We start from the raw sequence: 15,983 nt of genomic DNA on the forward strand, positions 1-15,983 counted from the left end.
AGGGTCTGGGCTTGGGAGGATGCTGCTTGGCAGGAGGGCTCTTTCAGTGCCTAGGGCTGATGCTTTGTTTTGGCTGCAAGGAGTGTTTGTGTGCCTCCAGTCCCCAGGAGGAAGGAGAGCCCACTGAATTCAGCAAAACAATGGGTGTGGAGAGGAAAGGCCTCTCCCAGAGGGCATAGCAGTTGGGCAGGAAATGTAGTGAATGTAGTCCTGGGGCGGGAATGTGTCTGTGCTTTGTTTTAGGGCACTGGGTGCATGTGGCTAAGGGGAGAGCTGCGGTGTGTCCCAGTGACATTGGGATTTCTCAGTCTTCTATTGCTGCTAGCACTTGTTATTAATTTCCACTCTCTCCGCTTGTCTCTCCCCTGGGCATAGGATGCTGGCCATCACCATGGCATCTCAGCCGCTTCCCATAAATCAGTTGAGCAGCGAGCAATGAGCTTCTTGGGGTCTGGCATTTATCACTTTGGGGTGTTCAAAGCGATCCCATTTAATGGGCCCCTGTGACATTTGCGTGGATAGTTGGGCAGAGTGAAGGAAAGCACAAAAATCCCACTAAAGTAATGGCATCACGACCTGAGCGCAGCCACCGAGGTGCCATCGGCACTGAATTTATTCCAGCATGAGTGAGCAGGAGCCGGGCTGAGGTCTTAGACCCTATCGAGCTGATGACCATCAATATTGCAAGGAGGATGAGGCTGCTTCCGCATCAAATGAGAAAAATACCAAGAGGCAGTGCTCCTACTCTCCCTGGCTCATCCCTCTTGAATCATTCCTCTGCAAGTCGCTTTGGCTTTGCTCCCATTGCTGATGTCTCCAGCCCACACTGGTGAAATGCAGCATGTTTATAAAGCAATTTGGGATTTGGTTTGCTTGGCTGAACACTTCAAAAACTCATTTTGAATAGTGAACACCTGCAGTGGGATGGGGCCAGGCTGTCCTGGGGCTGAGGAGGCTGCAAGGGGACATTTAGGGTTGATTTGAGGGCCAAGGGACCGTGGGTCGGAGTCATTGAACGTCTCCCCACTGCCTCTGGTTGGGTTTGGTCTCATGTCACCACCTTGCCTGCTTTGCTGATGGGTGCAAATGGAGAGGTTCAGGTGGAAGAGATGAATGCTTACTTAGGGATGTGCTCTTCAGATATGGATGAGCTGGGATCCGAATGAAAGCACAGCTCAGGTGCCATTGTCCCAAGTGTCACACTGTGGTGTCATGCGCCATCCACAGCGCTGTCGGCCCACAGCCTTTCAGCAATGACTTCTCCAAGCAGAAAGGCAAGGCGAGGGATGAGAAGGGCCCAAATTACCGAGGGCTGCCATGAAAAGGTTCTGCAGGTGTTGGTTCAATAGGCTCAGGTGCTGCATAATAGGTGCAAAAAGGGCTTTGTGGCTGCACTGGCATCTCTCGCAATTAAGTCAGAGTTATTCATCAGGGGAATGTGAGGAGTGAGTCATGGGGATGTATCCCTGGGGCTGGAGGAGTGGTGGTGGCATGTCCCTACTCTGCTATGCCGTGTCCCACTGTGCCATGTCCCACTGGCTATTTCTGTCCTTGCACCAAGCTTGTGCCATGTGTGGCCAATGCCTCATTCAGTGAATTCCCCCTACCTGCAAATGAAAGAGATGGGAATCTTTTTGGAAAGGGGCTGTGGGTTATCACTGTCATTGAGATTTGCAGAAATTGAAGTTTTTTCCTCCTAATCAGTCCTTTTCCCAGGAAAACAGCTGATCTTATCTCACCCCGGGACTGAAATCATGGCCCTTCCCAGCACTAAGCTCTTTGTTTAATTTGTAATGTTGATTCATGTCTAATCCGACCCATAAGCAACTTTTGGTAACTGTTTGCTCTGGAGGGAAATCAGCGTTTGCTCGGGATCATGGAGAACTGGGCTGTGTGTGTGAGAGGGGCAGGGAGCCTACTGCGTTCTGCAGCCTAATTTCCACAGGTCTATTTTGCAAACCAGTGCAAAAAAAGCCCAACTTCATGGTGGAAAGAGAATTCACATCCATTACGGTTTTGCACCCTTTAATTCCAGCTGCAGAGAGCCAAGGGCGGAGGTTTCCTTTATCACTTATTTCCAAGCAGTCTGAGAGCACTTCAGAAAAAACTCATATCTATCTATAAGGGTGGCCTAACCATTCCAGCAGATAAAGTGGCTGATTTGGATGGAAGGAGACGGAGTGGCTACAGGCGGGGCTGGTGCTGCTGCCTTCCAACACAACAGCAGTGAGGTGCTTTGAGGGATGCTGTTGCCCTGCCCAAAGTTGTGGAATTTTGGACCTCTCCCATTCCTGCTTAGCTGCCTCACCTGGAAATGGTGCCTGTGAGCCACTCTTGGCTTTGGGGCAGGAGGGGCTGCGGGAGCTGTGATCCCATTTGGACCCAACCATAACCCATTCAAACAACAAAAGCACTGCAGGAACACAGCTTTTCCTCCCCCATTCTGGAGGTGAGCCCCAGATTTTGGTAAAAACCTGTGGGCATCCGGACATATCCTTGTGGTTTGCATCCCAAGGGTTGGAGGACAGGAGTGAAAACCTGTGTCTCCATGTTAGATAACGAGAACCAGATCAATTAACAGCTGTACTTGTTAGGCTATCTAATGAGAGGCGCGCCTTGCCTGGTGCTTTGTTTCCCAGGCAAAGGTATCCAGTCCCTTCTTTCTAAAGTTGCCTGTAATGAGCGTGGGTGGATGTAGAGGAGCTAAAAAAGCCCCTTTTTTTTGGTGGGCGGGAGTCAAGGCAGCATCCACCCACGTCTTCCATTATGATATTCAAATGTCAATATATTTTTAATTGGTTTATATGCACCCCCCTCCCCCTACAGCTGCCTTTGGTAATTAAGGCTCTGTAAATAGATTTTACTGTAATTGGAACGAGAAGGAAAATTGGAGGACATTGTACAGTGCATTGGGGTTTTTTGTGTGTTTTTTTTTCCTCCTTTCTCCCTGTCTTTCCTCTTTTGACTCATGTTACATCTGTGAGCACTGTATCCCATGGGGGAAGAGGTGGGAGGAGACGTGGGCACAAAGTAAAGCTTTCAGGGAGAGGTCCAGCTGGGACCTGGGGATGGGGGCCTCCAGATGCAGCCAAACCTCTGGCAGCAGTTTGTAACCCCTCCCACTGATGTTGTTATTGGGGGATTTTTGCTCAGTGGGGGTTTGTCAGCTTCTCCCTTTTCCTGTCCTTCCAGCTTGTGTAAAGGACGGACTCTCTACTCGGTGGTGAGAGATGCCAAAATCGTCCTGGATGTCAACAAGACGAGGCAGATAGCGCAGGAGATTGTGAAGGTATGGTGTGGTTAGGTGGGACTCTGCTGTCTGCCATGGGCACCCAGCAGAGCTGCACGGGGTGGGACCAGCAGCATCTCTGGCTTTGAGCTCTTTGACACACCCCAAGTGAACGCTGCAGATGGGACCTTCTGTCCTCAGCCTGTAACAGGGAAGAGGCCATGAAATCTTGGAACCCCAAAACATCCCAAGTTGGAAGGAACCCACAGGGATCATTGAGTCCAACTTCTGGCTCCACACAGCACTTATAATCCAAACCCAATGTCCTAGAGTGTTGTGCAGAGCAGCGCTCAGCATCCCCACAGACAGCAGTGAGGTCCTATGGACACCACAGCTCAGCTGTACATCAGCAGCAAGGAGAGCTCTATGGGATCCTTCACATGTTTAACACAAAATGGTACCTAAAGCACCAAACATGGGTCCTACCCCAGCAGATCAAGGCTGGGCGTCACCTCCAGCAAATCCCAAGGGCTGAGTCCATACAAGCAGCTAAGGGTGGACCATGCACCCTCATGGTGTACCTGGTCACAGTGTGCCACGGGAGCTCTGTGCCTGCCCCAGGGGTGCCCCAAGCTGAGTGGTGATACCTTCTTGCAAGCTCCAGCCTTAAGTCGGTGTGTCCAATGTCTGTTCCCTTGTTTCTATTTTTCTATTTCTGATCTGTATTTTCTGTTTCAAAAAGATGACTTTTTCCTGCTGAGCAAATGTCACAGGCATCACACATGTTCTTGCCTCCCAGATGCTCACAGCGGGTGCTAATGGCTCAGGTCAACCCTTTCCCAGTACCAGTCATCTCTCCTTGTGCTGGTCAGGGACTGCAGGAGCAGCTGGGAGATTGCTGTGTTAGGAATGTTTTGGAAATCCGAAGCTCTCAGTAGGTTTCTGCAACCCACAACAGGCAGCGGATGTGGGGCTGCCCTCAGTGCATATGGGGTGCAGTGAAGCTGCTATTAGAAGAGGTTAACTGGCTGGGGAGCATCACCCAGAGGAGGTGCTGCTTGGACCACGTGAGGAGCTTCAGCCCCACTACCCTGCACTTGTATGGCTTTATCCTTTGATTCCCTGCATGAGTCAGGAGATCCTTGAGGCTTATGGGATTACTGGGTGCAAGGGCTCTTGTTCCACTGTGATCCTCTGGAGCTGAAAGTTAATTTGTTTTAGGAGCAGAGCCGGCAGAGGGAGCTGGATTTTCGTGCACATTGGAGCAAAGGAAGGTGACACTAAGCTGGGCTTGTTGGCTCAGCTCATCCTCAGGCCTGGAATTTGTGGATATGTGGGATCTGTGGCATCCCCTCTGGAGGCTGTGGCTCATCTGAAGGGCTGGTTGCTGCTTCAGGTGTGCCTTCAGCAAGGGCTGCACTGTGCTTCTATCCTGCAGCCTGCTCCCCAGCCTCCCCGAGCCCCACATTGCAGAGCAGAGCCATTGTGGGAGGCTTGGTGGCATGTCTGGAGAATGGCCACACCTCAATCTGAACATCAGCATCCACAGCCCCTTTGGCAAGCATCCTCTCCTGTCACACTGCTGGCACCCCTGCATCCCGGCTCTGCAATCCAACCTGTTCCCAAATCTCTGGGAAGAGAGTCCTGGGGGCTGCACCCTCCTCTTAGGGTTTGGGGACAACTCCATTGGCCCTGCTGTGCACACACATTTTAGTGTGCTGTGGACTTTGGAATGAGCCGCCTTCAAAGCTACTTGTGGGGTGGTCAACAACCCCAGATCACCAGACAATATTTGCAGTCACCATACATCTACTGCACGAAGAACACGATGTGCGAAGGCAACAGTGGTATTTTACAGCAGATTTTAAACCTTAGCATTGCTCCACGTGCTGGGGCTTGGAGACCCCTAATTAATTTGGCTCTGGCACCTGGGGCATTTGTGTCTGTATGAAGTGCTCAGAGCTGGGATGGTGGAAACCCACTTCAACCCTCCCATGTTGATGATGGGCAATGGATAATTGCTCTCAAGCAACAGCTTGCTGGCCCATTGAGCATTTACCCTCTGGTTCCCCCCCTAGAAGTTGTTTCCTTACTCTACTCATGAGGATGAAAACTGAGACAGCACCGTGGGCCTTGCTGCAGCCCAGTGAATATCCCCGTGAGCAGCGGGTCTGCCCACAGGCAGCTCCATCAAACGATGCTCTACGAGCCTGGTGCAGGCGAGTTCGGATTTCCCACCCATGGCCTTCTTTTTGCATCATTAGCAATCATTTTAATTAACTGCCAGATCTTTTTTCCTAGGGGAAGGCATTAAGGCAGGGCTCCTGCCGGGCTCTGCTTTCCAGCTCACTGTGCAGGGACGTATGTGGGAAGCCCCGATGGCTCCGGCAGGGAATGTAGTAGTGGGATGGAGAGCTCTGACTTGTTCCCCTTCTGCTCTCAACCCTGATAGAGAAGGCAAAACCATTACCATCAGTTTTTCAGCAGAGGATTTCAGGGAAGTGAGCAGCTTTGCTGTTTCTCAGCATAATCAATCAGCAATCACTGGCGACGCTGCCCCTTTTCTGCCGTTATCCAGTTTCTGTGTGCTTCTGTGTCAGCTTTGTTTTTTTCTCTCCTCCACCTTAGGGCATGGGGTACCTGCATGCCAAAGGGATCCTCCACAAAGATCTCAAGTCCAAAAACGTTTTCTATGACAACGGGAAGGTTGTGATCACAGACTTCGGCCTCTTCAGCATCTCGGGAGTTCTCCAGGCAGGCAGGTAGGACGTGGTGCAATGGGAACCCAGGCTTCATCCCTGGTCCTAGAGCTGAGGGCATGGGGAAGGAACCCCAAAAGCATTTTTGCACACGTGCCTGGCTCTGTAGCCTTGGTAGGCATGAAGACAAAGGGACTTGGTGTGTCCTTTGGCTCTGCTTCAGCCATCCCCCAGCAGTATCCCTAAAATCCACCAGCATCTGCTCTATCCTGAGCTCCCTGGCTGCTGAGCAGTGCTGCGCGCTGACCTTTGGGTTGCTGCGGACATCTGGCCGCGGTGCCTGTGCCTAACTGAGCGCAGCGAGCAGAGAGCCAAGCTTGGGGCATTTACAGCCTTGCAACATTTTGGTGTCTCTTTGGGTTTGAAATAAGGCACATTTGGTAAATGTTCCTTATTAAATGTCTTTTTGCCAGTGTTATGGGAGGGTTGCAAGCTGTAGGCTCAGCAGCATAGAGAGTTTCAGCAGCCGTTCAGGGGAGAAAAGCAAAGCTAGAGTGAGGGGGGAATGAAAGAGGAGGAAAAGAATTAAGATTTTATCTTCTGCTTTAAGCAACACCAAAAAAGCGCTGCTGACTTTGCAATTCCCACTTGCCCCTCTTGGTTTTCATTTGTTCTCACCAACAGCACGTGGTGGGCTTTTGTGGATGGTGGGACTTTGGTCCTGCCTTTGCAGTTTCCTCCACTGGGGGCTTTGTGCACTAGTAGAAGAAAGCAGCTGGCGTTTTGAATGGGCCTGAATTCATTACTGGATGGGGAAGTTCCGTGCCTGACCTTACCCTATTTCCACAATGCAAAGGCCAGAGAGGCTCTGGAGATAAAATGTGAGATGAGGCAGCAGGGAGATGAGTACCCAATGAAATGGGATGATGCTCAAGGTCAGGATGCCACTGGGTGGTGAAGCCAAGGGGACTGCTCAGTAGAGGATAGATGACACATGGGGCTGTCCAGACATACAAGGTCTGCTAGAAATGACAGGCATTCTGCTAGAAAAATGAGGATAATGCAGAAATTCCTGTCCAAGGAGATTTTGGGGTGGCTGCCATTGGCTGTTGGCCCCACATACATCCCCTTTTGGGATCTGCACCCATCGTTCACCATGGATTTTGAAGCAGAAAGTGCCTGCAGATCTGATCTCCTTGTTCAGGTTAAGTTGTTATTGGTGGTTATGGTGTCTCATGATTGTGTAGAGATGGAAGCAAATGTTGGCAGGCCAGGCTAAAGATGGTGACGTTACTTCATGCACGGATGTGAATGAGAACTACAAACTGGTTTGTTCTCACCAGAGTTTAAAAATGCCGTCACTTAAAAACCCTCCTCATCCTCCTAGCACAAGATTGCCTTGAGTTCGTGAAAGCACTCGGTGCACTGATACAAACACTCTGTTAAAAAATGAGATGGCTATCATACCTAAAGCACGCTCTGCAAAGAACTCGTTACCTGGCATCTTATGCTGGTGAAATCATATTTATTTTTCCTGTACTTAAACACTGTGGGACTTGGTAGGGCTGCTCCAGATATTTATTTTTCCTGTACTTAAACGTTGCAGGACGTGGTAGGGCTGCTCCAGATATTTATTTTTCCCATATTTAAACGTTGCACTGCTTGATAGGGCTGCTCCATATATTTATTTTTCATGTATTTAAATATTGCAGGGCTTGATAGGGCTGCTCTGTAATTAGAGGTGGTTTGGAGTGGCCTGAAGAGCTCTTCTGCTCTCACTGCTGCTCTCTTGTTCTGTGATGTGCCTGGGTTGGTTATGAAGTCGTGAAATTGCCATAATTTAGCCAAATTTGGGATTACTCTGGAGCTCAGCCTTTTCTGCTGGTAGAGCTGTTGCTGGGTCATTGACCGAGTCCAGGGCCACTGTGGCCACTGTATGTGCTGTCCCCAGGACACAAAATGGGAAAGCTTCGTGCAAGAGAGCAGGTACAGGGGAGCTCTATTACCTAGTGAAGCGTTGTTTTGGTCAAGCAGCTCTGGAAGGAGCAAGAGGGAGCAAGTTGTGCCATCAGTGCATCCAAGTGCCTGAGGGAGGAAGGGATGAGGAAGGCATCAGCGTCATCCTCAGCTGTTGACCAAGTGATCCCAATGTGTTTATACCGACTGGGGGGACTCTGAGGAGGTAGGAAGTGGTCTTTTCCAATCTTAATAATCCCATGATTCTATGATTGTACGAAGGGTGACAGTGAGAGCCACAGCAGACCAAGGCACCAGCCCAAGCTGTGCGCTGCTACAAGGGACAGATATGGAGCTACCGTGCCTGGTGGAATTTATCACAGTGGGGCTGAAGCCCAGACTTGCAAGGATGCCGAGGAGAAAACGAGGCTTAAATGGGGATCAGGGTCTGGGGGACAACAGTGGTGCTCCTTGCTCCCCCCAGCACTTACGTTCTCAGCTCTGTGTACCTGCAGGAGGGAGAACAAACTGCGGATACAGAATGGCTGGCTGTGCCACCTGGCCCCCGAGATCATCCGCCAGCTCTCGCCTGACACCGAGGAGGACAAGTTGCCCTTCTCCAAGCACTCGGATGTCTTTGCACTGGGGTGAGTCCTTGCGTTGTGATGGGTGTTTGGTGGGGCTATGTTGGGTACAACCTGCTGCCATCACAGGCATGAGCCTACTTCAAAAGAATTTGAGTGAAAAGCCCCCAAAATCCCCTGTGTCACAGACTGACAAGGGTGAATCTGGGAAACTGTCTCTTCTTAGCATGGGTGCTGATGGGAAAGCAACTGGAAGTGGGATGAGGATGGGGATAGGATGAGAGCACGGTGGTGTGAAGCAATTGGATGGAGGCATGGTGGGATGGAGATGCGGGGGAATGAATGCAGTGGGGTGAGGATGTAATAGGATGACGATGCAATGGGATGGGGTCATGGTGAGATGATGCAATGGGATGAGGAGTTCACAGGATGGAAATGCAGTGGAATACGATTGTGGTGAGATGGTGTAGTGGGATGAGGATGCAGTGGGATGGACATGTGGTGGAATGATGCAGCGGGGTGATGCAGTGGGATGAAGATGCTATGGGTTGAGGATGCAGTGGGATGCAGATACTGGCCCACAAATCCCCAGAGCCCTCCAATCCTCCCTGCTGGGTGCTTGCAGATGGTTTGAGCAGCCGTGGCTGTCAATGGGGGCTGAACGCGCAGAGGAGGAGATGCCAAAAGGCTGAGCAGGGGAGAATTGATGAGTCTCCTTCAGTGGGAACGCTCAGCCGACCGACTCATCGCTCCTGCTATTTATCTAGTAGAAAGCATCCTTTGTGGCAGGAGTCCCATCACGCCCCGATAAAACCTTTCTCGAGGCGGGTGTAGGGCTGTGGTTTTTATCCAGTGGATTAATCTTATTGTGCGCACCTTAAAGACTGCGGGCTGCAGTGATTAGTTTAGGTGAAGCTGTTATCCTGGGCAATATTTCCATCAAAACTGCAGTAATTAAAGCTGAAAGAGTTTGGATCTTCCCTCCCCCAAGGCAGAACGTCAGCACAGGGAAAAAAAGAAAAGAAAAGAAGTAATTAGGGGATCTGATCGAGCTAAGACAGTTACTCAGAGTTAGTTTTTGCAGTGGGTCTGCCTGTTCCCCACCAAATATCTCAGTGTGTGCCTGCAGCAGCAGCCGAAGCACACGGTCCCCTCACTGCTGTCGTGCACAATACATACACATGGTTATGTCCCGTCAGGGTAGATACTATAAACGTGGAGCAAAACAATGGCTGTGGGCAGGGCTGCCCACCCACGGCAGACGGTGCCTCAGATGGATGCTGCCTCTGAGTGAGGGGAAGCAGCTCAGGAATCTCATGCAGTGAAGAAAAGGGATATTCCCCAGGTTTGGGGAATGGGAATGGGGTGTTCCTCTGCATTGGGATTTTTGGCCTCAGTTTTCCCATCTGGGAAATGGGAGCAGTGCTATCTTTGTGCTGAGCACTGAGTGACCCTGGTGGCCTATTTGGGGATGAAGCAAAGATGCCGAGTGCTCTCTGTTGGTTGTGATGGGGTTTGGGTAGGGAGATGTTAGGGTGACATTTGGGTGTCCCCCCTTGGGATGACCCTGGTCCTGATACTGCTGTCTCCCCAGCACCATCTGGTATGAGCTGCATGCGCGGGAATGGCCCTTCAAGACACAACCGGCGGAGGCGATAATATGGCAGGTTGGGCGAGGGATGAAGCCCAACCTCAGCCAGATCGGGATGGGCAAGGAGATCTCAGTAGGTGCCATGGGGCAGACAAGACCCATTGCGGGGAGGAGGGGGCGGGGGGATGGAAAATGTCTGTTGGGACCTGTTGGTCTTGCTGGGGGGGCTTGGTCTTGATGCTGAACACATCTCTTTCATGGGGTATGGGATGGAGATAGGGCTCCCTACTGGGGCCATGTGGGGTGGAGATAGGGTTCACTATAGGGGATGTGGGATGGAGATGGGTCTTCTTACAGGGGGTGTAGGGTGGGGATAGGGCTCCCTATTGCGGGATGAGTGTATAGTGTGTGGGCAGTGGTTATGGGACCACCTCCATGTGCTCACCTCTCACTGTGCATGGCCGCAGGACATCCTACTCTTCTGCTGGGCCTACGAGCAGGAGGAGCGACCCACCTTCACCAAGCTCATGGACATGCTGGAGAAACTGCCAAAGCGCAACCGTCGCCTTTCCCACCCTGGGCACTTCTGGAAGTCAGCAGAGTAAGTCCCTGATACCCAGCCCTCTCCTCCCTACCTGTGCTCCAAGGTAGGGGCTCAAGTGACTCGGTACCACCTCTGTGTTCCCGTGCGCTCAGTGCTCCTGGGAACATTGTGCAGCCAGCGGTCAGATGCCCCCTAAATCACCTGCAACTCGAGCCATTATTAATCACGATGGGAGCTAATTGCCAATCTGTGTTCTGAGCAGGCACCGGAATGGCTCTGCAAGGAAAGCTGAAGGTTGCTGAACCCCAGAGTAGTGGACTGTGTAACTGCTGGGGGTCTGGGCATTGCCATGGTCGGATCCAAAGCATTCCTACATGAAGGGCATGGGGACATGAGACAAAAGCCCCCTTGGTGTCCTGCTGCTGCACGCGCATGGATGCACGTCTGGGGACTCTTTTGCAAGACCCCAGTGCTGCTGGACGCAGTGCCCGACATTGACTCTGCCATCTCATCTCCTTTCCAGGCTGTGACCGGAGGAGCTGAGGGATGGTGCCTTCCTCCCCTGCGTTTCTCCTCTTCCTTGCTGCTCTCCTTCATGTGCCAAGGAGGGAAGAGCGGTGGGCACTGTGGGATGGACTGGGACGGTATGGAACCACCACAGCATTTCCCTGCACTGAAGAGGAGCTGATGGCCAGAGATGTGTGGGACACCGTGGTGGCAGGCAGACAGCAGGGGCTGTGCGCACATGGGGCTATGGGGCTGTGGGGCTGCCGGTCCCATGATGTGCAAGGACAGGTGGCTTCTGTTCAACCCCAGGGCTTCTCTGATCCCGATCAGTATGGTCAGTGCTCACAGCGCTCCTTTGGGGCTTGCTTTTTTTCATTCTAGGGGATTTTATTTAATTTCCTAGTGTTTTTATTTTAGAAGTAGAAAACTAAGGGGGAATGCTGCTGATCTGTGGGTTTGTGCCGTCGCTATTAGCTGCTCCCCGCAGGGAAATGCACCCACAGTGCCCACTCCTCAGCCCTTCACCACGGCAATGGTGACCTTTCACAAGTGGCTCTGTGCTCCTGGCTGTGCCCAGTCCTCCCCAGGCTGTCTCTCTGCAGGGCCCAGCTCCATGGCCCCACTAGCTCATCCCTGTGCCTGGAACGGAGCTCATCTGCCACCCCTTCCATCTCGCCTTTCCCCTTCTCTCCCTCTGGTTATAGCTGTGGGGTGCCGATGTCTGTTTGTCACATGCTGTGGGCTGTGTTGGGTGTTAGGACTGGTGGATGGAGCAAGGGGAGCAGTCTCTGGTTATACAGAGCCAGTGCCCCCCTCCCAGCCCCATAGCCATCGCATGCACCCACAGCCAGAGCCAATGTGCTGTGCTTTGGTGCTGCCATCCAAGCACCTCGTGCCGGTGTTTCCCTCCCCCCTGAGCCCATTCTACATGAGCTGTCATCGCGGTAGTGGAGAGAAAATTGTGTTTTCAGGATCTTATTGAGCATAATTGCTTGTCGGGAGCCATCCTGAATAATTCAGCCGTGCTGTAAGTTGGCTTGAACTCAGAGACGTTGCAAAGTGATTGGCCTTGTATGTCTCAAACTGTTGGTGTCTGAACCACTTTAACCAAAATGAATGAAGATTAAAGCCCTCTTCTAAGTGCTGGGCAGATCATTACGTGAGCAAAGATCCTGAAGGTCCTTCCTAAGAACGTCCTGGGAAGAGGTTTCTCCGGACAAGGCTCAGGCTGGTGCTTTTAGGGTGGTTTCTGTGCCACGTGGTTGCCTCCTGGCTGTTTGCACAAAGGATGGAGTTTCTCATCCCCTGCCCTCCTCAACACACCTCAGTGCCCTATCTTACCCCAACCATGTCTTCTGCTGCCTGTCCTGCCCACCTGAACAATTCTCACTTCATCCTCTCTGCGTGTGCCATAAACATTGCACTAAACCTCAGAGCCTCTCTGACTTCTTACCAATGCCTTCATCCAGGGGACTGTGGGTGCTGGGTATGGGGCTGTTCCAGTGCCCTGTCCCCTCCTGTCCTGTCCCAGTGGGCTGAGCCCTGAGCACTCTGTGCACCCCTGAGACAGACAGGAATGAGATCCAACGCATGGATGCTTTGTGTTTTGAGTTTTCCTGCACGCTGTGATGGCACTGAGCCCAGAACCATACCCATGTTGAGTGACTGATGCAGGAGCAATGCATGGCTCTTTGTTTTGTATTCCAAGGAGGTGTGAGCCCTCTAGGTGTGAGCTGGAAAGACAGAGGCAATGCTCAACAATGAGGTGGCAAAGCCTGATAGATGCTGTGCAGGTTTGCAATGGGATACATCAACCTCGAAGGCCTTGCTTTGTGACCCAAGCCTTCTGCTGGCCGCTCCTCATGGGGTTCCTCCGGCTGTTGGTAGATGTCCATCAGATGAGTGCTGTTGGCTGGGGCATCCCATTGCCCTGGTCCCTATGGGAGCACCACACGTCTCCCTGCTGCCCCTTGGCCATCCCAACGGAGCTGGGTAAAGCTATGGTCAACAAGTGTGCCCAGCCTGACCACCCCGCTGCTCTTTCTGCCCCATTTTCCTCCCAGGAACGTCTCCATCCAAGGGAGCTATTATACAACAGCACCAACAGAAACAGCTGCCCTATATTTACCATCCACAAGCCCAGACAAGCAGCTCCCTTCCTTCTGTTCAGCACAGCAGCGGCTGTTGGTACAGCCATGCTATTTGCATCATGCCTTCTTATTTTTGAAAGTCTTAATTATTAAAAAATATATTTTTCCCATTCTTTTTTTTGTTTGTTTGTTTTGTTTTTTAAGTCCAGCTTTGTGCCTGGATCTGTGTTGCTTTTTTTTAAAAGTATCTCAGCCCTTCCACATGGAGAGGAGGTGGGATCTGGCTCTGCACAATGCCTGCCAATGGGCGCCCGCCCAATGAGATGCATGGGGTTTGGAGGTGCACTAGGAAGAGCAGGGATGGGTTTGGGGGCACTTTGAGAGCAGCTCCACCTGGAGGGAACCATCCCACGGTGCATCCTCAGCCCCTACATGGCCCCAAACACTGCGTGCGCCATTGGGTTGCACAACCAGGCGGTTCTTGGCCACCATTGGGTGGTGCCCATCACTTGCATCATCACTAGGTTTATTTATTTTAACTTATTTAACTTATTTTAACTTATTTTTGTTTTGCAAATGGTGACTTTTTTCTGGGAAGCTTCGCCAGCCTTCTTGATTTCCGTTCCCTGTAAAGCGCGCTGTTATGTTTTCCTGTACATAAGGTATATATAAATATATATACATATCTTCATATGTATGTATATAGATATATACATATCTAAAGAGCTCGAAATCCTGTACAGTTTCAAACCAAACTTGGTGGCTGCTTTGTTTTCTCCGTGTTAGTTCTGACCGTTGCAGAATGAGCTGGTTTTCATTTCCCTTCTCCTCCTTCTGTTTCCTTTTTATAAATATATACATAAATATATATATATATATTTTGTTGTTGTTGTCGCAAAACTCTCATCACTGGAAAAGAGCAATTGTTTCCGGTGGGGGGAAAAATAATAATAATAATGAAAAACACAGATATAAAAAAAAACAAAAACAAAGCTGAGAAAGGCACGATGGATCTCCCCGATGTAAATTTGTACAGTAACATTTATAACGTTTTCTACACTTTAAGAAAGTATTTATAATTTCTGCTGTCTGACTGAGTGCGACCCTCCGTGACCGCAGAGTGGTGAGCCCTTGTCCCCGTGGTTTGTCGTGCAGTGTTTGGTGAGGTGACAGTGTATGAATTATTTATGCCAATAAAAAACACTTTGAAAACAAGTGTGTCCCCTTCCAGCTGCGCCATGGGGCTGCTGTGTGTCACCCGTGGTGTGTGTATCCCTGGGGGGGGGGGTGCACCAGTCCCTCCATCCACGTTCCGTGGCATCCCAGTCTCCACCTTTGGTGCTCGGAATGGAGACCCTGCCTTGCCCTCCTCATCCTCATCGACATCACACTGCCTGTTCTCAGCTCTTTGGGGATGATGATGGATGGTGGAGCATGGTACATCGGGCCATCAATCTGGGCTGGGTGCTGCTGGGGGTGCGTGTCCCCGCTGGGCCCCCCCACGGCAGGCTGAGCCCCATGGGCTGTGCACATCTGCTGTGCTGTTTGCTCGCTGCTCCCTTGCCATCAATCTGCCCAACCTCCCGGTGGAGCGTGGCAGTGGGGGCCCTATGGGAGGGGATGCAGGGGAAAGCTGCAGTCGGTTTGTGCTGCTTCCTCCTCCCCAGCCCCTTCCCACCTCGCTGTCACCCGGGTGCTTGAAAGGTAAAATAATGATGGCTCGCCATTAATAACCCATGAGCGCTCAACACGTTATCCTGGTGAGGGCTTTTCATCTTTCAAAGCCTGCAGGAGGTGAGAAGCAATTAGGACAGGCGCATCCTAGGAGTTTGCATGGGAGGGATGGGAGAACCAAGGAACAAGAGGGAAATTGGGGTCTGGGGACAGAGAGCCACCACTCAATGCCCCACTGTGCCCAAGGCTTTGCCCCCCAAGCTTGTCTGCAGGTTGAATGCTGGGTTCACCTCATAGCCCACATATTCAGTAACCCCTGTGTGTTCCTGGTGATCCAGAGCACAACTCGTTGGTGCTGGGTGGGATGGGGGCAGTTCTGGGTGTGGGGCTGGAGGTGCTGAGCTCTCATGCTCAGCACATTTGGATAAATCCACATTGCAGCCCCAGATAACCCCAGTGGTGATGTCGGGGGAATTGAGGCTCCTCTGGATCTGGGTCCCTGCATGTGGACGTGCGCGTTGCAGAGCCACGGGGTGCATGCATGTGTCTGTCATCCCCGGCTTGCTGCTGATGAATCATGAGCCATTAATACTGCACAGCAACCGGGAAGCTCAGGGAGCGAGAGGGGAGCAGGATGCGCCCGCTGCCAGTGAGGATGTGGTGGTGGCACTGTGTCCCCAGGGCTGCTGGGAGACCCCTCCCTCCAGATACAGATATGTGCACATCTTCCCCCGTTATTAAACACATCCTAAAGCCTTTCACTGAGCTGAACTTGAAAAATGAGGTATATGAGTGCCAAACTCATGCAGCTCTGAGGTGCAGATGCTGATTCTACTCCACTCCTTGGAGAGATTAATGTCAGCACAGAGGAGAGTGGCCCCGGGGGTCCCACCTGCAGGGGAAGGGGTTGCCTTGACCCCCAGTGCCTGTCCCCCACCCCATGCCCCCCTGCTCCCATTGCTCAGCAGATTCCCTTTCCTCACCTCTATTTTTACCCTGACCTTTGGTGCCCATCTCCCGAAATCCAAACCCTGTACCCAGGGACCTCTCAGGGCTCTGCTAGACGCTGACACCCGGGGAGAGCCCGATGGGACACTTTCCTGTCCAGG

The 15,983-nt window shown here is 51.7% G+C and overlaps 1 protein-coding gene across 3 annotated transcripts in view; it reads left to right on the forward strand.

Annotated features, from left to right (window-relative positions):
* Window positions 1-14,415, forward strand: part of KSR2 (kinase suppressor of ras 2) — a 51,145-nt gene extending 36,730 nt beyond the window's left edge. For 2 of the 3 annotated variants that reach the window (XM_015294882.4, XM_015294884.4), the window contains 6 exons: window positions 3,193-3,289; window positions 5,858-5,991; window positions 8,400-8,531; window positions 10,063-10,192; window positions 10,527-10,660; window positions 11,127-14,415. In XM_015294882.4, coding sequence (XP_015150368.2) covers window positions 3,193-3,289; window positions 5,858-5,991; window positions 8,400-8,531; window positions 10,063-10,192; window positions 10,527-10,660; window positions 11,127-11,133 — 634 coding nt within the window. In that variant the 3' untranslated portion in view covers window positions 11,134-14,415. Of the gene's footprint in view, window positions 1-3,192; window positions 3,290-5,857; window positions 5,992-8,399; window positions 8,532-10,062; window positions 10,193-10,526; window positions 10,665-11,126 lie in introns of those variants that run through there. The other variant, XM_015294883.4, reaches the window with a different exon arrangement.
* Window positions 14,416-15,983: the final 1,568 nt, after the last annotated feature.

The sequence above is a fragment of the Gallus gallus genome, chromosome 15 (genome assembly GCF_016699485.2).
Source record: "Gallus gallus isolate bGalGal1 chromosome 15, bGalGal1.mat.broiler.GRCg7b, whole genome shotgun sequence".
NCBI classification, from domain to species: domain Eukaryota; kingdom Metazoa; phylum Chordata; class Aves; order Galliformes; family Phasianidae; genus Gallus; species Gallus gallus.